Source organism: Vombatus ursinus, unplaced genomic scaffold (genome assembly GCF_900497805.2).
Source record: "Vombatus ursinus unplaced genomic scaffold, bare-nosed wombat genome assembly UNPS02014775.1, whole genome shotgun sequence".
Classification (NCBI taxonomy): domain Eukaryota; kingdom Metazoa; phylum Chordata; class Mammalia; order Diprotodontia; family Vombatidae; genus Vombatus; species Vombatus ursinus.
Genome location: NW_020954553.1, coordinates 9,118,359 through 9,139,167, shown reverse-complemented (window position 1 = coordinate 9,139,167; position 20,809 = coordinate 9,118,359). Strand labels below are relative to the sequence as shown.

Here is a 20,809-nt window from a genome sequence, read left to right as displayed (position 1 = left end):
CCAACACGGGCCCTGACCCCATCCTGCCTGGACCCAGAGCTCTCAGGGCAGATTTCCCTCCCAAGTTGTACTTAGCCCAGACATTAACACTCCCCCATCTTGGTCTTCTGCTTTTATTCAGTCCTCTACTGGTTTATATGTTGGTACGTATATGTTGGCACAAAATGTTAGCAAGGAACTCGGAAATCATCAAATCCAATCTTGTTTTTATGGAAGAGGAAATTAGAAGGGGAGGGAATTATTGATCTAGAACCCAGAGACTAGGCTTTAATGTAAACTTTCTAAGCCCCTGGCCCTGGCGTAGCCCGCCTGCTCTGTGTTCACTAGCCCATTGCATCATAAGGGCAGGCAGAGGCTGGGGGTGTGCGATCTCTTCTATTCAAGTGTAATATCTGCTTCTTTTGGGGACAATCACTCGAGCAGCTTCACTTACCGGCTTCCCGGGGGGGCCAGACAATCCTGGGAAACCCCTCTGGCCAGGCTCACCCTGTGGAAAAACCGAGCAGAGGCAGCTCAGCCCTGGCCTCAGCTCCAGACTGGCCACTGCACAACCCTCCTCCATTAACCCCACAGCATCCCCTCAGAGAAGCATGGGGTGGCCCCACTCCTAAGCCCTGCTTGCAAGTGGCACAGTCCAGGCTTCCACTTTGGAATCTCCCAATCCTCCAGACCTTTCCCTTCCATGCCCAGAATGTCCCCAGTGGGAAACCCCCTCACCTTGTCTCCTGGTTCTCCTTTGGTCCCTGGCTGACCTGGCAAACCCTGTAGAGAGAAAAGAGCGTGATGGTCCTACTGATAGCATCTAGGGAGGCTCCAGGCCATCCCCAGAGGCCCAGACACAATCTTGGGGCAACCATCAGAAAGAGGAGAGAAGCCAGGGGAGACAGGCCAGAATCATAGGGTCATAGATTGACAGCTGGAAGGGATCTGAGAGGTCATCAAAACCAACTGCCTCATTTTACAGATGAGGAAACTGAGCCTCAGAGAACTTAAGTGACTTACCTGGCAAGTAGTAACTATCCAAGTTAGGGTTTGAACTCAGGTCTTTCTAACTCCAAGTCCAGTGCTTTAGCCACTACATTACCAGGGCTGTGAGTAGTGGAGATCACCTAATCCAGTTGTTCTTAACCTTTTTTGTACCATGGACCCTTCTGGCAGTCTAGTGAAACCTATGGGCCCCTTCTCAGAATAATAGTTTTAAATGTATAAAATAAGATTACAAAAGGAAACTGATATACTGAAATAAAGATATAATTTTCCCTCATCCAAATTCACTAACCCTTTGAAATCTATCCACAAACTCCGTGGACCCCAGGTTGAGAACCTCTGAACTCATCCAATTTTCTCATTTTGCTGATGCAAAATACAGGGCCAGGATGGAGAAACTTACCCACATAGGGTAAATAAGAGGCTTGCCAATGGAGAAATTTACCCAGATAGGATAAGAGACTCACCTACCCTCACGCAACCAGGAAGTAGCAGGAGAGACCCTCCCTAGCTAGCCCAGGACTGCTGATGGTGGGATTTGGTCACCATCCAGAAGCCCCATAATGGCTGGGAATGAACCTAAATCCAGTAGCTTATGACCATGCCTATTGCAGGTGAGTGTTCCATGGTCCATCTGTCCCCCACAAAACAGCTCCATGGTCAGCCAACCACCTGAACTGGGGGAGAAGGGGAGAGGGAACTGGGAAGGTCAAGAGGAGTCACACTGAGTAAAGGGAGTTATGGGAGCCAGAGTCCACAGGATCTCAGAATCTCAGAGCTGGAGAGCACTGAGTTTGCTCAGTGCCTAGCGTGTAGTAGGTGCAGAAAACATGCCAACTAGACCCAAACTAATGCTCTTCTAACCTCTATCCGAAGACTTCCAGAGACAGAGAGCTCACCATTTCCTGAGGTAGCTCATTCGACGTGGGGACAGCCCTAATGCCTGGGATGTGTTTACTTATGCTGAGCCAAAATATGCTTCCATATACTTCTACCTGTTGCTTCTAATTTGATTTATTAGAATGGTCAGGGGATCCTTGCTCAGGTGCCAGTTGGACTAAATGCCCTCTAAGGTCCCTAGAAATGCAAAAAGGATGGTGGAGGTCATCTAGTCCCATTTCCTCATTTTACAGAAGAGGAAACTGAGGCCAGAGAAGTTAAGTGACCTGCCCAACACCACACAAGTAGCAGGGCCAGGATTTGCACCCAGATCCTCTGACCCAAATTCTTCCCACCATGCTTTGGACAGTCTGTAATCCTATGAGGAGGTCTGTGCCATGTGATGTAGAGCTGGAAAGGTTTTGGAGCCTGGAATGTCAGAGCTGGGAGGGAGCTTTGAACAGAGAACATTAAGCCTGGTAAGGACCTTAGAACTTAGAAGGACAGAACCTGGAGGGGCCTTGGGGACACCCCCATTTTACAGAGGAAAAACTGAGGCTCAGAGAGGAAGTGAGGCTTGAGCTGGAATGGGGCCCTGACTCTGATACTCACAGCCAGTCCTTGGTGACCTGGGTTTCCGGGCCGCCCGGGCTGTCCAGCACTCCCCTGTGGGATGGAATAGCCACAAATATTACTCTTCTATTTGTGGCCCCGGTCCTAGGGACCCTCCAGGGTGGGGAGGAAGGGCTCGTGGGACTGCTTGATGTGACTGGCCCTGGGCCCCCCTCATACCAGCCTCAGGAAGATCGTGCTCCACCTACCCAAGGGCTGGCCCAGGCCTAAGGGACCCTCCCTCTCTAGGCCATGTGCCCCTCCTCCCTTACCTTCACCCCAGGAATTCCAGGCGTCCCATCCTTGCCATCAATACCAGGGAGGCCCTGCAGAGGAAGGAAAAGAAATCGTGGCTTATAATGATGCACATCCTAGAGCATCAGGGCTGGAAAAGACCTTCTGTTAGTCCAACCCCCTCATTTTACAGATGGGGAAACTGAGGCACAGTGTGGGGAAGGGGCTTGCCCATTTCCCACAGAGAAGGAGTTAGGACTAGAATGCAGGTCTTCTAACTGCCTCCCTTCTCCATCTGGCTAAGCCTGGGCCAGGTTCCTGCCCAGATCTGAGTGAGGACTCACTTGAATCTGATTCCCCCCACCCCCTGCCCAGAGTTAAGCCCAGGTCACAAGAAGCCAGGAAGTCAGGACCTCCCCCAACTGAAGTACTTACATTCTCTCCCTTGGGTCCTCCGCTTCCCTGGGGGCCTTGAACACCTTGACCACCCTGCAAAAGCCAAGCAGGAAAGTATTGTCACACTATCCCTTCCCTTTCCCCCCAACACACACCCGGGAGACTCCCTGGCCGAAGATAGAGGTCTGGGGCCACCGACAGCCACGTGTACACCTCCCACAGCACAGCTTGGGGTCCCAGACACATCAGGAAGACGGATGGCCCGAGGGAGCCAGCTCCACCCCGGGAATCAGGCTGTGGGAAGCAGGAGAGACTCAGGCTCCGGGTCTCCTTGAAACTTCTGTGACGACCCCTCCCCTCGGCCCCAGACCCCCACACCACCTCTACCCCGGCTAGGAACCGCTAAAGTCTCTAATCCTGTTAGCTCGGCTATGGTTTGATGGCATCTGGGGAAAGGAGCGGGGGCGTGAGGAGCCCCTGGCAGGAGGTTGGCGCCGGAGTCCTCTGGTCTGGGGCTCCCCATTCGTCACGCTCCAGGCGTGGAGACTAGAAAAGCAGAGCTACCTCAGGGGAATAGCCCCTGTGACCTGTCGAGGTTGGTTCTTCCTTAGCCCAGCTCAGGTCATGGTTGGTGCTGAGGGTGCTGCCCAAGGGTCAGGTGGGGATCCGTATGGAACATACATGTACGTGTTTGTGTGTGTGTACATATGTACACATAAGTGTATAACCACCCACATAGACCACACATGTGTGCCATGGTCCATACAGAACATGTGTGTATGTGTGCATGTGTATATGCGTGTGTAATACACGTGTATACAGCCTCCCATACATAACATGCCTGCACATGAGAGCCTAGATCTGTAGCTGAAAGAGACCTCAGAGGTGGCCTCGTCCCACCCCCTCATTGTACAGAAGAGGAAACAGGTTCATCAAAGTGAAGTGACTTGTTAAGATCACGCAGGTCTTGCCGGGGCAGAATTCGCACTCAGGTTGTCAGACTCTAGAGCTGGAACTCTTTTCACATAGAATGCATGTGTGTACTCCGTCATCCACACTGAACACAGGTACCCCCAGGTAACACACGTGCACAGGCCCAAACACGCAGTCACACGTACATGCACATAGACAGCCAAACACACACAGTGACAGTCACTTCCTTATTGTTCTTCAGCATACAAACATATGAACACACACACACACGCACACACACACACACACACACACACACACACACACACTTTCTGGATGGGGATGGAGGAGAGCCCAGCCTGGCCCAGACCTCTTCCCTCCTCCCCACCTTCAGTACTCCAGCCCCCCCAGTTTGGGCTCCCACCAGAGCAAGGGACACACACAGAACCATTAACTTACCACATCTCCCTTCTCCCCAGCTCTGCCTAGTGGCCCCCGCGGGCCCTCCTCACCCTGGACGCACAGAAGAGCACACAGATTTTCAGGAGGGATGCCCCAGGATGGGCAGTGCCGAACTGTACATCCACCTCCATTCCCTGAGCTGGGGCCCCCCCATGGCCTCCAGCCCTTCACAGTATGGAAGGTGCCCGGTTCAGATCACTGAAATGGGGACCCCACCCCCAACAAAGCCGTTCCTAGCCAGGCACAGGAGTGAGAGAGGGATCTCAGGATGCACATTCCCCAGGGGCCAGGGGGCAGAGGCCAAGAGGCTGAGGGGTGGGAGTGGAGGGGACTTACAGGCTTCCCAGCAGCACCAATGGACCCAAGCATCCCCTTGTAGCCTTGGGGACCCTGAAGACAGGAGGGAAAGCATTACCGCCATTATCCTATTGACGTCATCAACCTTATCATAAAGACCATTGTTAATAATATCATTATCTCAGACACAGAAGTATAGATTTAGAGTGGGAAAGGACCTTGGATGTAATTTAGTCTACTTCGGCCCTCATTTTACAGACAAGGAGACCAAGGCCTAGTGAGATGCATCAAGTGAAAAGTCCTGAGTTCAAATGAGTGACTGAGCTGGGATTTGAACTCGGGTCCTCTGACTTCAACCCTGCATTCTTTCCATTATCAATTACAGCCTGACAGTGGTTATGAATATTATTTTTATTATTGATGTTCTTAGAACCACCGCTGACATTACTGATGCTGGCATTATTGGCATTAGTGTTTTTATGGAGCTGGTCACTATCATTATTGACTGTTACCTCTAGTTTCATCAGGGTGGGGGACTCCCAGACTTCCCTCCAGGGCAGATGTCCAGGCCTCAATCTATCTATAATTTAGGGAAGGCCTAGCAAGTTTGGGTTCAGTGGAAGGACTGCGCTTGAGGCCCTAGAGGGCCACGTGTGGCCTCAAGGCCAAAGGTTCCCCACCCCTGACAGGGAGTTGTTAACACTTTTTATGTGCCAAGTGCATAGTTAAGAATTTAATAAACACTTGTTGATTATTATAATAACTATTGGTTGTTCAGTCATTTTCATTCATGTCCAACTCTTTGTGAACCCGCTTGGGGTTTTCTTCACAGAGATACTGGAGTGGTTTGCCATTTCCTTCTCCAGCTCATTTTATAAATGAGGAAACTGAGGCAAACAGGGTTAAATGACTTGCCCAGGGTCACACAGCTGGTAAGTGTCTGAGGCCAAGTTTGAACTCAGGTGTTCCTGACTCCAGGCCTGCCACTGTATCTGCCTCGCTGCCCCATAATAGCTATATTTGATATAATATTGATATCATTATGTCTCTGATTCTTGTCATTGGTCTGGTTCCCTAAGACTCTGAGCTGCAGAACAGTTGATTAGCAGCCGTGGTAAAGTGAGTTTCCTCATCAGGAGCTCTTTACACCAAAGAAGTCGCGGGTGGATCCAGACCAAAACAAAAACAAAAAAAAAAGAATCCCAGATTATTTCCTGTGACGTTATCACCACTATCATTATCGATAATGCTGATGCCTGGCATTTTCTAGATTGGTCTCGTGGGGCCTCCAAGCTGAATTGGACCAGGCCAGACTTAGGACTGGGGGCCTGTGGTCTCAGTAGATAATCATGATCTCAATTTAATTCAATGAATATGAAGTACCTACTCTGTGCTAAATCCTGGGAATACAAAAAGAAGCAAAAGATGGTCTGGGGCTCTTTGAGGACTCACCATCTCTCCTTTGGATCCAGCCGTGCCTGGGTAGCCCCTGACGCCCTGGGGGCCCTGTCAAGACAGAAGGATGCAGGGGATGGGCTCAGCGTAGCCCCTTCTGAGGGTAGTCTCTGCTTCCTCCAGGCTGCCCTACCCCATCTCACACCATCTCCCTGGTCTCATTCCCTAGAAGAAGGACCAGTCCCTGCCCTGGGCACATTCCCCCGTCCCCTGCTCCCCTGAGTCAAATCCCACCCAGGTGGGCACAGATGTGCTGAACTGAGGACCCAGTGAGAGCTCCAAGGGCCCTCATCCAGAATCATGGGATGATGAGATTTGGTGGTGGAAGGACCTCAGGGATAATCTAGTTCAACTGTCTTACTTTATAGGAGCGGAAGCTGAGGCTAAGAGCTGTTAAGTGAGTTGCCTAAGGTCATGCAGCAAATATGTGGGCATCCAGTCCAGCGAGAGAACCCAGGCCCTTTCCTCCCAGGCGGGCACTAACTCTATGGTCTCTAAGCAAGGGAACAGCCAGGAGGGTCCCACTAATGCCCCTCAGCAGAAGGAAGAGATGAGTCGGAGGCGTGCATTACCGGGGGACCAGGAATTCCCTGTTCACCGGAGGCACCCACATCTCCTTTGGGACCCTAGAGGATGGAAGGCAGATGTCAGGGCCTGAGGACCACAGTCAATCAGTCCAGGAAAAGAAGAGGAAGAGACATAGGTCTCAGAGGCCCCCCTCAGGGAGCTCAGGAGTCAGGGGAGGGAACAGAGGAGCCTCCCCAATCCGTGTCCCTCCGGCTTCTCTCCCCTCCCCACTCCGGCCTCTTCCTCCCAGCCTGTGGCCTCCCATCTCTGCCCTTAGCCCCCTTACGCTCTCCATCAGCCCCCTCGGCACAACCTCCTCCCTGCCCCTCAACAAGGGATGCTGGCAGGGAATGAGGAACCTCGAGGGCTAGAGCCACTATCCCAAACTTACTGGTTTCCCTTGTCTGCCAGGCTCCCCCAGAGGTCCCCGACGGCCTGGATGTCCCTGAAGGGAGAGAAGGAAGTTTGAGCTGCATTCTCCAGTACCAGGCCCTACCCCCAACCCCCAGGCCCCAGACTGAGTTTCCATCTCCTCTAATACGACTGAGCCCCATGTCCCCAAACCCAGCTAAGCCCCTTTGGGACTCACCTTCACCCCCTGCAGCCCCTGTGGCCCCTTCACACCAGCTGGGCAGTTGGTTGGACACTGAAATATAAACGTGGGGTGAGGACAGTTATTCAAGGCCAGATCCAAAGCCCAGCTTTGCACTTAGTTGGGGTGGGTTTGGGGTTGGGGGCAGGTCAAAAGCATGGTATGTGATTCTGCTCTTCCAAAGCCCCTCACTTTTATTTCCTCTTTTTGGGGTATTCTTGGCCCCAGGGCTAGCCTGCCCTCCCTTCCTTTCCCTGGACACAGCCACAGCCACCAGCCCCTCAGCACAGCCAGACACTACCTCCTCTGGCCAAATGTAACTGGTTTCATAACCTCCCAATGACCCCTGTCCCCTTCCCCACTGTTCTAAGACAGACCCATTCCGCAGAGGGTCCTTAATGACCTGGGTAGCTGGATCTAGCACTTACCAGGAAGTCAGCACTGCCTTCGAGGCCCGGGATGGTCCCGGGACGGCCCTGAAAGGGGAATCTGGGGTGAGGTTTGGGAAGGCAGGTGGCCACAGTGTCAGGAGCAGAGTTTCCCAGGTTTTGAGACAGGCTGGGTCCCCTGTACCCCTTATCTCTCAGAGATGGCTGGTCGCCTATGAGGGGCTTTGGGCAGAGACTGTGGGAGCCCAGACTAAATACCAATGGGTAGAGAGCTCAGACCACACCGTGAAGGTTCACACACTAAAGTTACCTGTCTCCTGCTCCCAGGAAATGCAGCTGTGGGAGAGAATCCCTCCACCCTCAGTCTTCTGGCCTTCTTCAGGTCTCCCCAGTCTGACCCTGACCCCTCCTCAACCCCCACCCCTCACTTGGTGAGTGAGCTTTCTTACAATGTTCCTGGACAATGACTCAGCGCTCTTTGTGGCAAGGGGCTGATGAGTGAACCCCACATACCATTCTGAAGTTATAAAGAGCCAAACCTCAGCCTCTGTAGTCCCCAGACCTGGTTCTGGGGACCTCCACCTCCCCTGGAGACCCCCATTTCACAGCCAAGATGGTCATACATCTAAAATGACCCCTAACCTGACTCTAGGACAAGAGAGATGGGGAAGGGGGCCATCGGGATTGGGATACACCCAGCCTCCCACCACAATGGAGCGTGACAATACATCGTCAAGCCTGACTGCTGCCGCAGAATCAGTGCTCCAGGCCCATGTTTCTCTGTCCCAGCCTCACCTCCCCAAGGGAAGCAGAGGAGATACTCACGGGTTTTCCTGGGGGCCCAGGAGGTCCTGATGGTCCCTCAGGTCCGGGGTCCCCCTGAAAAGAGATGCCAGTGCTAAATCAAATAGGGCCACCCTGGGAGCCCCAGCTTCAACCTTGGAGCAGGGGCACAGATGCGGCAGCGGATGAGAGACAGCCAGGGCTGCGGGAAGAGAAACTCCAGTCTGACTCAAGGACGGACTTCCCATTTCTCCCTGGGAGACCCTCCAGGGAGGCTGTGGACTCTGCTTGGAGGGACCCTAGCCATTGCACTTCATGGGTCTGAGGCAGGGGACTGGCCACAATAACGTCTCCTGCCCAAGGAGGCGGCCGGGCTGCCACAGAATCACAGGAATCTCATGCTTGGCTCTGGCCAAGCAGCCGCTACCTGAACAGAAGTGCCACGTGTAGCTAGCGTCTCCAAGTGATGGCACAGCTAATGAGGGGGGCTCCCCACCTCCTGAGGAGGCCACTCCACTTGGGGGCAGCTCTCATCGTCAGGGGGGTTTCCCTGACATCCAGCCTCCCCCCATGCTCCGGAGTCTGCCCTCTGGGCACTCTCCCACATGGCAGCCCTTCACATATTTAAAGAAAGGAATCACATTCCCCCCCCCCCCCCCAGTCTTCTCTCCTCCAGGCTAAATATCCTCAGTTCCTTCAGCTGGCTTGAGGCTCTTCACCATCCTGGTCTCCCTCTTCTGCACCAGGAGGAGACCTAAGACCCTGGGGGCAGCTCAGTGTCTCACCTTGGGGCCCGGGACACCGATCTCTCCCGGGAGTCCAACTGGTCCTGGAGGTCCCTTGGGGAGAAAAGAAGTATCATAGAGGTGGCCCCATTATTTTAGAGTTTAGAATATCAGTGCTCTGAGAGGGCTTGCATATCATTTATTCCCATTCTCCCATTTTATAGAGAAGGAAACTGAACCCCAGAGAGGTCACACAGCAGGTCAGCAGCAGAGCTGAGATCACATTCTAGTTTTAAGAGCCTGAGACTTTCTATGACCTATTCTGTCATCCCTAGGGCTCATGGAAGGAAGGAAATAAACATTTATTAAACACCTGCTATGTGCTAAAAGCTTTGCAAATATTGTCTCATTTGATCCTACAACAACTCTGTGAGGTAGATTCTGTTATTATCCCCATTTTACAAATGAGGAAAGTAAGATAGACAAAGGTTAAGTGATTTGCCAAAGGTCATGCAGCTAGTAAGTGCTTGAAGTAGGATTTGAACACAGTTCTTCCTGCCTCCAGGCCCAGCTCTCTACCCATTGTACTGTCCACCTGCCCCATGGAAGCAGGTGCTGGGAATCCAAACTCTCTTTACTGGTCTGAACGTGTAAATTAACTGTCCCCCAAAGTCCTCTATTGTTCAAACCAAGTGGAAATGAGTTTTTGGGTTATCTACAGTCCTAGACCTTTTTATTTTATTTTTTTATTTTTAGGAAATTGGGGTTAAGTGACTTGCCCAGGGTCACACAGCTAGTAAGTGTCAAGTGTTTGGTCTGAGGCCAGGTTTGAACTCAGGTCCTCCTGACTTCAGGGCCGGTGCTCTATCCACTGCGCCACCTAGCTGCCCCCAGTTCTAGACCTTTTGATTAGGACAGACGACTGAGAATTAGCTTGCACTCACCCATCTCAATCCCTGCTTAATTCCTTGCTACACCCCCATCCCCACCCCAGTCTGAGCCGGGTCTGGAAAGCATCACCTCTCCGTCTGAGTGAGGCTTGCCTTTGAATGGGCCAAAGAAGGGCAGGTGCCTAAGTTCATCGTTGGGGGTGGGGGTGTTTTCTCTCTCTGTATCACCTGGCACAGTGTGAGGCCCAGGGGACAGCTCAGTCAATATCTGATCAATGAAATATTTGGAGTTGGAAGGCCTTCCCTCTAGGAATCCAGTGATGTCAACAGGGCAAATCAGTGAGAAGTTCTGTGGGTAAAGAGCTATCAGCTGATGTAAAAGCAAAATGTTCCTGATTTATCCTATTTCCCTTAACAGGGATTGGAATCCCTGTTATCACAGAGGCCCCTAGCAAAGGGTTCATCCCCTCTCCAATCCCTCTCTTCTCCTCACACTCTGCAATCCAGCCACACCATTCCACTTGCTACTCTGCACACAAGAGGAAACTCCATCTCCCGACTCCAAGTCTTTGCAAAGGCTGTGCCTCACGCCTGGAATTCATTCCCTCCTCACCTCTGCCAGTTGGGATACCTGGTTTCCTTCAAACACAGCTTAAGCAACATCTATATCAAAAGGTCTTACTGATTCTTCCCCCACTCCAAAAAAAAAAAAGTTGCTAAGGCTTCACTTCCCAAAATTACTTGGTATTTGTTTTGTATATATTCTGAGTAGACTTGTATGTATACACACCGGCTCTTCTGTTAGAATGTAAGCTCCTTGAAGGCAGACTGTTTTACTTTTGTCTTTTTATCTGTGGCTCCTGCCTCAGCACCTGGTGCATAGTGGGTGCATAATAAATACTTTGTTGATTCATTGCAGCCTGCTCTAGCAGGGATTAAGATTTAAGATTGGGGAGCGGGGGAGATGGTGGACTGTGAGCCCTTCAGATCGCTGTGTGGGGCTTGGCTGGGAGAGGGTAAATGGCTTCTGGTCTTGCCTAGGGTCTACTTCTCCATCCACTTTCCTCAGCCTCCCCCAAGGACTCACCTGAGGTCCTGCAAAGCCTGGGCCCTGTGACAGAAAAGAGAGGGAGAGACTGGGAAACTTTTCTGCCCTCCCTGCCCTCCCCTCCATAGTGCTCTCCCCACCTCCCAGAGCTCCCTCCCTTCAGAGCCCCCTTCTCCAGAACCTTAGAACCTCTCTTAGAACTCTCCCCAGAATTCCCCCCCCACAGCGGCCCTGAAAAAGTAGAGTGAGGGGCATGGAGCCCAGCCAGCCAAAATACTTACTGGTAGCCCTGGGGGGCCAGGGAGGCCTGGTTGACCCTAAAAGCACAGAGGGATAGAAGATTAGCGGTAAAAGGAACCTGCCCGTGTGTCCTCAGAACAGGCAGCCACCCTGCACCCCCAGGCCCACCCAAGCTCCCCACGTGCCTCCACTTCTCTGGACCCCTAATCTCAAGCCCCCTCCCCATCTCCACAACCCCTCCTCCCAATCCTGGGCAGGTAGACGTTGATTAGCCTGGCCAAGTGAGAACCAAGGACTGCCTGGAGGTAGCTCCATCTTCCCCATCTGCCAGCCCGAGCTCACCTTGACTCCAGGGGGCCCCTGAGGGCCTGGTTCTCCCTTAGCTCCGGTTAAACCCTGGAGAAAGACGCAAAAGGGTCAGTTTAACAAGGACCACACCCTGGGGTTTCCACATCACAGCGACTCTTTAGTATTCCCTACAAGTAAGAGAGGACCTGACATTTTTAAGATAGTTTGCAAAGATTAGATAGATAGATAGATATAGATACACACATTTTATACACACACACACACACATACACATACACTTCATCTCATTTGAGCTTCACAATAACCCCGTGAGGGCGTCAATTCCCGTTTTACAGTTGAGGAAACTGAGGCTCAGAGAGCTGATTTGCCGTGCTTGAAGTCGCACAACCAATTAGTGTCAGAGGAGGGATCTGAACTGAGGTTTCCTGAGTTTAGCTTAGCAGAGCGCCTGGTACATAGTAGGCGTGTAATAAATGATTGCAGAATTGACCTTGACCGTAGCGCCCTCCGCGCTGCACCGGTCCTCTCTAGGGTACACCCTGTATTTCTAATCAGGTGAGCTCTTTAGGGCTGGGGCTGGGCCACAGGGGACAGATGAGGAGCCATCCTGCTCTTTTCTTAAGCATCATTACTGTTTAACAGTGCAGTGCTTCGGATTAGTCACTTTTTGTCCTCTGCCATTTAGTATTCTTTGACCTTGTTTATTGCTGGATTATCAGCTGTTTTATAAATACTTTTTTTTTTTGGTAAGGTAATCGGGGTCAAGTGACTTGCCCAGGGTCACATAGCTAGCAAGTGTCAAGTATCAAGTGTCTGAGGCCGGATTTGAACTCAGGTCCTCTTGACTTCAAGGCTGGAGCTCTATCCACTGTGCCACCTAGCTGCCCAGGATTATCCGCTGTTGAGATTATTTTTTATTTTATCTTAGCCATTGCTTTGGGCTTGTTGTTTGGCCGTGTCTGACCCTTCATGACCCCATGAACGCCAATGCTGTCCGTGGGGTTTTCTTGGCAGAGATACTGGAGTGGTTTGCCCTTTCCTTCCCCAATGGATCAAGGCAAATAGCGGTCAAGTGACTTGCCTGGGGTCATATAGTTAGTGTCTGAGGTTGAATTTGAATTCAGGTCTTGCTGACTCCAGACCTGGTTCTCTACCCACCGAGCCACCTAGCTGCCATTGCTTTGGCCTACCCTCTCTTAATTAGCTTGGAGTAATGGAAACAGCATGGTCTTTGGAGTCCTAGGACCTGGGTTCAAGTCCTGTTTCTGTCACTTACCACCTGTGTGACCTTGGACAAGTCTCTGAACCTCTCTGGGCCTAAAAAATGAGAAGGTTTAGACCTGTTTGGACGGGATCTGTGGCTCCTCTTCTGTCCCCTCCCCTTCGCCAAATTAAACATCTCCTAGGAAGGCAGTGGCAACATCACCCTTTGTGTCCCAAGGATGTGCCCTGGCCAGGCATGACGGTGTGACCTGAAAGGCCGGCCAGACTCCATAGTTAGCTTGCCCATGTTGCCTTTCATTCTGGGCCCACCCCCACGGGAAGCCAGCCATTGGGCCCACTGGTGCCTGGTCCCTGCTGCTCCCCCAGAACTGTGCCCCCCACAGAGAGTCCAGCCCAGGGCCCCAGGCAGCGTCAGGGCCATAGGTCACCCCACAAACCTGGTCACAGCCCAGTCACGTTGGTGATTTTACTTAATCCTCATGAAAGGCCCTTTGAGATAGGCAGGATAAGTTTTGTTCTCCCCATTTTGCAGATGTGAAAACTGAGTTCTGAGAGGAGTGATTTGCCCAAGGTACTGCACCTAATAAATGGCAGTCAGAACTAGAACCTAGGACTCCTGGATCTAATCTCTTTCTGTTGTTGTTGTTGGTGGTGGTGGTGGTGGTCTTTAAAAAAAAATTCTGGACTTAAATGCCAAATAAAATGGAAATTTCCATAGATAGAGTATAATAGAGAGGATTGTCTATAGAACTGAAGATCTCTTGTGGACAGCCTGCTTTTCTTTTTAGTGTAAACTAAGCTCTGAATCCAACTTCTATACCATAAACTCAAAAAGACGGAGCAGAGAAGGTTGACTAGAACCTTAGAGTTTGGCCAGGATCTAGTCCAGGGCTGGCATCCTCAAGTGTGGCCCTTAGGAATTCAGTCAGAGGGCCACACTTGAGGACCTAAAGGGCCACATGTGGCCTGGAGGCTGCGGGTTTCCCAGCCCTGATCTAGTCCAATTACCTTTATTATCACATTATCAGGGACAATGCTAGGGTCTCCTGATCCTAGCCCAGAAGTCTCTCTTCTGTGCTCTCTTCCCTTGCCTGTTTTTCCCCCCTTGCTAAAAATATCCTGAGTGGATGAGATTGAGAAAGGGTAGGGGCAGGATTCACAATCTCCAAGCCCCAAAGTCATTATTTTGGGGATTGTTAAGGAGGCAGAACTTAAAAAGTGAAAAAATCTGAGACCAGCTGTAACATTCTATGTTCTAAAGTTCGTCCTAGCCCTGACATCCCATGTTCTAAAGTCCCTCCCAGCCCTGACAAACTCTGTTCTAAGGGCCCTCTCAGCCCTGACATCCTCTGTTCTAAAGGTCCTCCCAAGCATGACATCTGTTCTAAGGGTCCTCCCAGCCCCAACATCCTCTGTTCTAAGGGCCCTCTCAGCTATGACATTTTATGTTCTAAGAATCCTTGCAGTTCAGAATTCCTGTTATTTGGAGATATGGGTTTGAAAATGTTTTTTTTTCAACTGCTAAGCACTGTACAGAAATGCAAGGAACTATTCTTTTTTATTAATAAACGGAGACACATACTAATGTGTGCATTAAAAAATGATAGAGTCTTCAACTACCTGCATGGAAATTGCCTGTGGGATATTTTTAATCCCTAAATTACTTCCTCCCACCGCCTACCTCCCTGCCCTAGAATGGCCTCCCAAAGGCCTCCCTCACTGTTAATCAGCATGTGCTGGGACATCTGCCAGCACCATTTGTCTACCCACAGTATTAGACAGAATCTGAAGGCAGTGCTCTCTCCATCGCCGCCTCCCCCTCGAAAAGTAGACTACATTATCATCATGGCTTCTCAGACTTGCAAAGGATCTTAGTGTTTCCTCACTGAAGTGTACCTGACCAGGAATCTCCCACTGGAACATCCCTGACGAGTGGCCGGTCATCCAGTCTCTACCTGTGATGGGGAGGTCCCTCCCCTCCTGGGTCACCCTTTCCACTTTCGGATGGTTCAAATTGTCAGGACATTTTTCCTGATGTTGAGATTAAATTTGCTTCTCTACAGCTTCGACCCATAGCTCAGGTTCTCCTCAAGAAGTACAAGTACAATGCCTTTTTAAAGGCCTGAAGATGATTACCATGGATGGCTTCCCCTCCTCCCATCGCCTCAATCTTCTCTTCCCCAGGCTAAATATCCCCAGCTCCTTCAACTCATCCTTGAATAGTATGGCCTACAGTCCTTATACCATCCTGGCCATTCTCTTCTGGGGTTGTTCCTGCTTGACAACATCCCTTCTAAAATGTCAAGTCAGAATGAAACACTCCTCCAGCAATGGTCTGACTTGGGTAGAGGACCACAGAGCTATCATCTTCCGGGTCCTGACCTCTATGGTTCTCCTAATGCAGCCTAAGGTCACATGAACATTTTGGGTTGCCATGTTGTACTGGCCACCATGTTGTACTGGCCACCATATTGTACTGGCCGCCATGTTGTACTGGCCACCATGTTGTACTGGCCGCCATGTTGTACTGGCTGCCATGTTGTACTGGCGCCATTTCATACTGCCAACTCAGCTACTGTTGACCTGTTGTCCACTAGGAACTGCAAACCCTAAAACTCAGGAGAAGATATCTTTTGGATTATCTGCACCACTGATTCCCTTCATTATCACAGATAAATGGGACATGACTACATAGGAGTCAGGGCTCACAGTCTGGGTTTTCCCCCTTGCAGAGAATGCACAAAAGGGTGGAGGTCTAGAGGACCAGTCTCCTAATCCCTTGTCTGGCTGCCCAGTTCCTGCTCCAACCACTGAAGCTTTTCTGGTCAGTACTCACGTCAATTCCTGGCTTTCCATCTGTCCCATTTGGGCCCGGTTTCCCCAGGTCACCTTTTTGTCCCTGATGAACAGATAAGGAGAGAAAAATGGAGTCAGGATATGGTGGGAAGCAAATATTGGAACCTCCAAGGCCAGAGGTGTTGGGGAAGAATGTACTCACCAGAGATCCAGGTTTTCCAGGGGGTCCCTTGTCACCCTATAAGACAAAAACAGATGAGGTTCTTTGAGCGGGCACCTGGGGGTAACAGGACCTGCTTGCAATGCTGGCACTGAGTGAGCCCAAGATGGCTTATGGAGCTAAGGAGGAATCATGGTATCAGAGGACCTGGATTTGAATCTTGGTTCTGGTCCTTATTATCTAGAAGTCCTTATTACTAGAAGTAAGTCACTCTCTGGGTCTCAGTTTCCTCATGTACATAAACTGAGAGGGTTAGACCAGATCAACATTTGAGATGCCTTCCAACTCTTAATTTATTATCCTGTGACATAAATCTATCATTCCAATGTTCCATATCTGTTATTAATGAAAGAAAAAAATTACCCATCCCACCAATCACAATCCCAGCCTGGGTGGAGCCAGAGTAATCAAAATGGAATTGGGTTTTCGCTGTGTTAGTACCTGTGCTGTTCTGTGTGATGGGAAGCTGATGGATCTGGAAATGTGGGTGTGAGATCTGTGTTACACAGGTAGGCTGGCAGCTCTCAAGATGGGCAGTGCAACTTGGGGCTTTTGGGGAAACTGAGTTCTAACAGCATCTAACAGATATTGGGTTCAGTAAGGGGTTAAGAGGCTTCCCTTTTGCATAGTTCAATCCAGTAAGCATTTATTAAATGACTACTACTCATCACACTGTACTAGTCACTGGGGACACATGGACAAAAAAAGGCAGGAAAAAACCCAAACCAGTCTCTATTCTCTCATTTTACTGGATGTTTGTACTGAGCTATGTCCCTGGGAAAAGAGAAATATTTTCAGGAAAAATCTGTGACAGAATCCAGGGAAACTGTTTCATCTTTCAGGTCAGGGGTTCCCTGAGAGTAGGGCCTGCTCTCTACACTCTGGGGGTCTAGGACTGTGGTGGAGGAGAAAAAGGGGCAGAGAAAGGATTGGCTGATGGTGAGCAGAAAAGAGCCCAAGAGGAATAAAGGATGTCTGATCTCTCTCAGGACAATAATAATGATTCCCACTTTGCTGAGAGGTTTATAAGCTCTTTCCTCAGAAAAACCTGGGGATATAGCTCCTGCAATAACTTTTAGTTCCATTTCACAGAGGAGAAAACTGAGACTTGGTGAGATAGAGGGGTTTTCCTGAGGTCACACAACCCCAAGTCAGAATTACAACCACTCTCAAGTTCCAGGCTTTCTTCTCTCCCAGACCTTCCTAGATCCCAGAAGCCATGAAGTATCTGCCTCATTCCCAGCCTCCTGGAGGGAGCCAGTTACTGAATGGGCTTGTGTCCTGGATCCAGCTCTATAAATAACCCCCATAACCATCCCCACCACCAGCAGCTACAGTGGGAGGGGTGGTGGGGGATGTCTGGGATCCCCGCCATTTCACTCTCAGCCAGCTGGGGACCATGGAAGCAAGACTGCTCTGTCTCTAACCCAGAGAGGAGTGGGCAGCTCCCTGTAGCCCCAGAACCAATCCCTAGCCCCATAATATTTTGCTGAATAAAAGGTCCTCCTATGGAGACCAAGGAAGGAGGGGGACGTGGCATCCTAGAAGGGATGTTATTGGAAAGGTGGGGTATGGGGAGGGCGTTTGTGAGCTGTTCTTCTACCTCCCCCTGCTCCCCCACCTTTGCTGGACACTGGAGCTTTGATGAAATCGCAGAGGGTTGTGGTCCGGCCTGGCGCCCTCTTCTGGTGGGCCATCCCCCCACAATCCCCAGGGTCCCCCCAGACAAAGTGCCTCTTTGTCTACCTGCCCCGCCTCCCTGTTACCCCCCTCCCCCTCCAACTCCAGCTCCTGCCCAGTCCCAGGCTTCCTACTCACGTCAAGGCCATCTGAGCCGGGCACTCCTGGCGGGCCTGGGGGACCAGGGGGCCCCGGTTCTCCTGGAGGGCCTCTCTGGAAACAAACACACATGAAACCTAGTCAGCCGAGAGGCCGGGAAGGGCAGAAGAAGAGTGGGCAGGAGCCTTGAGCCCAGTCCAGGTGCCAGCTCCCACTGTACATGCCCCAGAAGACCCCAGTCCTGGGAGAGCCTGGAAGGCACCTGGGCGGTCTGCCAGGACCCCTTCCCAGCCCTTCCCTGGGGCTCTGGGGGCTCTTCGAGCAGGGGCTGGACAACCACTTGTCAGGTATGTTACAGTGGGGATTCCTTGAGAGCCTCTGAGGTCTCTTTCAATTCTTGGGATCTTTGAGCCTGTGTCTCTGGGTGCCTTCCATAATCTTGTATAAAGGAGGGTGCCATTAAGAAGGTTAGGATGAATGGGTCATAGAGTGAGGTGGAAAAGGATGGCAAAGGCTAGACTAGCCTGGAATAGATTAGGATAAGAGCTAGGAGAGAGGTTACAGCATAAAATATAGGCTAGGTTAGGATGGAATAGAATCATCATATATCAGTTCTGTAAGGGACCTTAAAGACCATCATTAACATGAGAGGGCTGGACTTCATAATCTCTCAAGACCTGTCAGGGTCTCCATTGCCCACACAAAGTGGGATGCTGAGACCCAGCGATTGTTCAGGGTCCCAAAGGCAGAAGGAGGAAGATCCAGGGTCCTGGTGTCCTGATTTCCAGCTTGCAGTCCTGTGAACCTTGCTGCCTCCCAGAAGGGGCAGGCAGATCATAGAATCACAGACTATCTGGGCCAGAAGGGGTTGGAGGGGCCATCTGATTCAATCTCCTCATTTTACAGAAGAGGAAATTGAGGCCGAGAGAAGTAAATGTCTTGCTGGCAAAGAGTAGAGTTGAACCCAGCTCCAAATTCATTTCTCTCTCCTCTCCATTAGGTTGAGGGAAGGCTGGGGAAGCCTAGAATGTCCACCCCAGATAGGTCTCCCAGATAGGTCTGGACATTTTTCTTTTCTGTTCCTACTCCCCTGACCCCTCACCCCAGTTTTACCCTCAGCTCCAGGGTTGTCATTTATAGCTGTGACAATCTCAACTTACTCCCCCCCACCAAATCTCTTACACAAGGAGGACCTTGCCCCCTGACCCCATAGGTCCCCTCCAGGATAGCCACACACACACACACACACACACACACACACACACACACACACACACAGAGGCCCAAAGGACCAGAGCAGATTAAAGACTTTGCTGCCCATGACTGATTCCATGACTCCAGAATTCTTTACCTTTCCACACTCCCAACATGCTCTGCCCAGCTTGGGCACTGAACTCTTGGTCTTCTACAGCCTGGAAAATGGCTGGCTGGCTTCTCTCAGACCAGAAAGGAAGAACCATCACCTTGCTTCCAGGAGGCAATGTAAAGACATCCCAGCCTGGGTATGGAGTCAGAAGCCTAGGCTTGGACAGATCCAGGCCTGCCATTGACTCTGTGTGACGTTACCCAAGTCTCTTTCCCTCTCCGGGCTTCAGTGTCCCCATCTACAAAATGAGGACGTTGAACTGGGTGGTCTCTGTGTTCCCTTCCCTTTCTAACAGTCTCTGTTCTAAGATCCTTTCCTGAGAGGTCGTGTAGTGGAAAGCCAGGCTTGGAATCAAGATCTGGGTTTGCTTCCCATCCCTGAGACATACTGGCCCTTTGACCCTGAGCAAGCTATTCAACCTTCCTTTTTGCTCTGGCAGCTCTCTAAGATGATAAGTTGTGAATCTTCATTGATAAAATTTTGGGAGTCTGTTTCACTAATGAAATCACAACTCTGGGTCACCAGAAAAGAAGCCCTTTCTAGCTGTCTGTTCTTTTCTAGGTCACTCCCTGCAAAAGCCCCCTCACACACACACACACCTCAGACTTAAAGTTTTCAAAGCACTTTCCTCCCAACTGCTCTGTGAGGTGAGTGTAGGTAATATTAGACCCATTTTTCTGATGGAGAAATTGAGGTTCAAAGAGAAGTGACATTTCTACTTGGTAAGCTGCCTACGTTCTAGCCATCCAAAAACCCAGAGACTGAAATTAACTGTGGCTTCTAAAGCTGAGCCTCCAGACTCTGGGAGAGAGGAAGGGAGGGTTCCGGAGAGAACCATGAATGGGGGCTATTGTCCTGGCTGTCCCAACTCTGCCCAAACACCTTTCCTTCAACCGCTAGACTACCAGACTCTGGGGGCCCCAGATCTGGGATTCCTTTCCTGGACAAGCCTCTCCCCCACCCAGGATCAGGCTGGAACTGTGGGGTATACAAAGAAGTGGGGATACCTCCACCTTTACCCTCAATCCCCAACCATGAACTACAGGGAGTCTGTCTCTCAAACCTTGTACAAAGAGGATCCACAAATATTTGTGGGTTCACCACATGCCCTACATCCTCCTACCCTATAGGATCCCCAACTTTATCTGGCAGAATTTCTTAGGGGGTAGAGAGAATCAGAAACTGAAGCCCATAAGAAAGAAGGCAAAGGAAACCCCCTGACCCCCAAGCAGAAAGTAGCCCCTCATATCCACAAGATTCGATCCCATCCCATGGAGAAGGATCCCAGATTTTCAAGCCAGCTCTAAACCTAGTCCTGGGGTGCCCCAGTGAGTAATGGGGAGGGCCCTAAGGACTCCACATCGGGGAGCTTTCAGGGAGGACCCTCAAAAGAGAGACTACCCCTCTTCCTTCCAACTTCCAACCTGCACTCCCCAAGCCTGAGGACAGGACAGCAGGGGTGATGTGCAAACAGTCGCCTCAGAACAGGGCTCCCCCAGGCTGCAGTGGGGAGCAAAGGAGAGGGCTGAGGATCCCTCCCCCTTCAAAGGACCCCAAAGCTGAGGGGACACTTACAATCTGGGCCAGGGAGAGGCTGAGCACCTGGAAGAGGACAAACAGTCGGAGGCTCCAGACCATCCCTGCCAT

At 51.0% G+C, this 20,809-nt stretch overlaps 1 protein-coding gene across 1 annotated transcript in view; it reads right to left on the bottom strand.

Moving 5' to 3' along the window:
* Positions 1–20,809, bottom strand: part of COL9A2 (collagen type IX alpha 2 chain) — a 27,253-nt gene extending 6,444 nt beyond the window's left edge. The window contains exons 1-21 of the mRNA XM_027864518.1: positions 20,738–20,809; positions 17,836–17,910; positions 16,000–16,035; positions 15,838–15,900; positions 11,811–11,864; positions 11,510–11,545; positions 11,268–11,291; positions 9,351–9,404; positions 8,608–8,661; positions 7,822–7,869; positions 7,391–7,447; positions 7,193–7,246; positions 6,807–6,860; positions 6,232–6,285; positions 4,819–4,872; positions 4,480–4,533; positions 3,148–3,201; positions 2,751–2,804; positions 2,479–2,532; positions 718–762; positions 434–487 (exon numbers count right to left, since the gene is read on the bottom strand). Of these exons, the coding sequence (XP_027720319.1) occupies positions 434–487; positions 718–762; positions 2,479–2,532; positions 2,751–2,804; positions 3,148–3,201; positions 4,480–4,533; positions 4,819–4,872; positions 6,232–6,285; positions 6,807–6,860; positions 7,193–7,246; positions 7,391–7,447; positions 7,822–7,869; positions 8,608–8,661; positions 9,351–9,404; positions 11,268–11,291; positions 11,510–11,545; positions 11,811–11,864; positions 15,838–15,900; positions 16,000–16,035; positions 17,836–17,910; positions 20,738–20,809 (1,104 nt within the window). The remainder of the gene's footprint in view (positions 1–433; positions 488–717; positions 763–2,478; positions 2,533–2,750; positions 2,805–3,147; positions 3,202–4,479; positions 4,534–4,818; positions 4,873–6,231; positions 6,286–6,806; positions 6,861–7,192; positions 7,247–7,390; positions 7,448–7,821; positions 7,870–8,607; positions 8,662–9,350; positions 9,405–11,267; positions 11,292–11,509; positions 11,546–11,810; positions 11,865–15,837; positions 15,901–15,999; positions 16,036–17,835; positions 17,911–20,737) is intronic.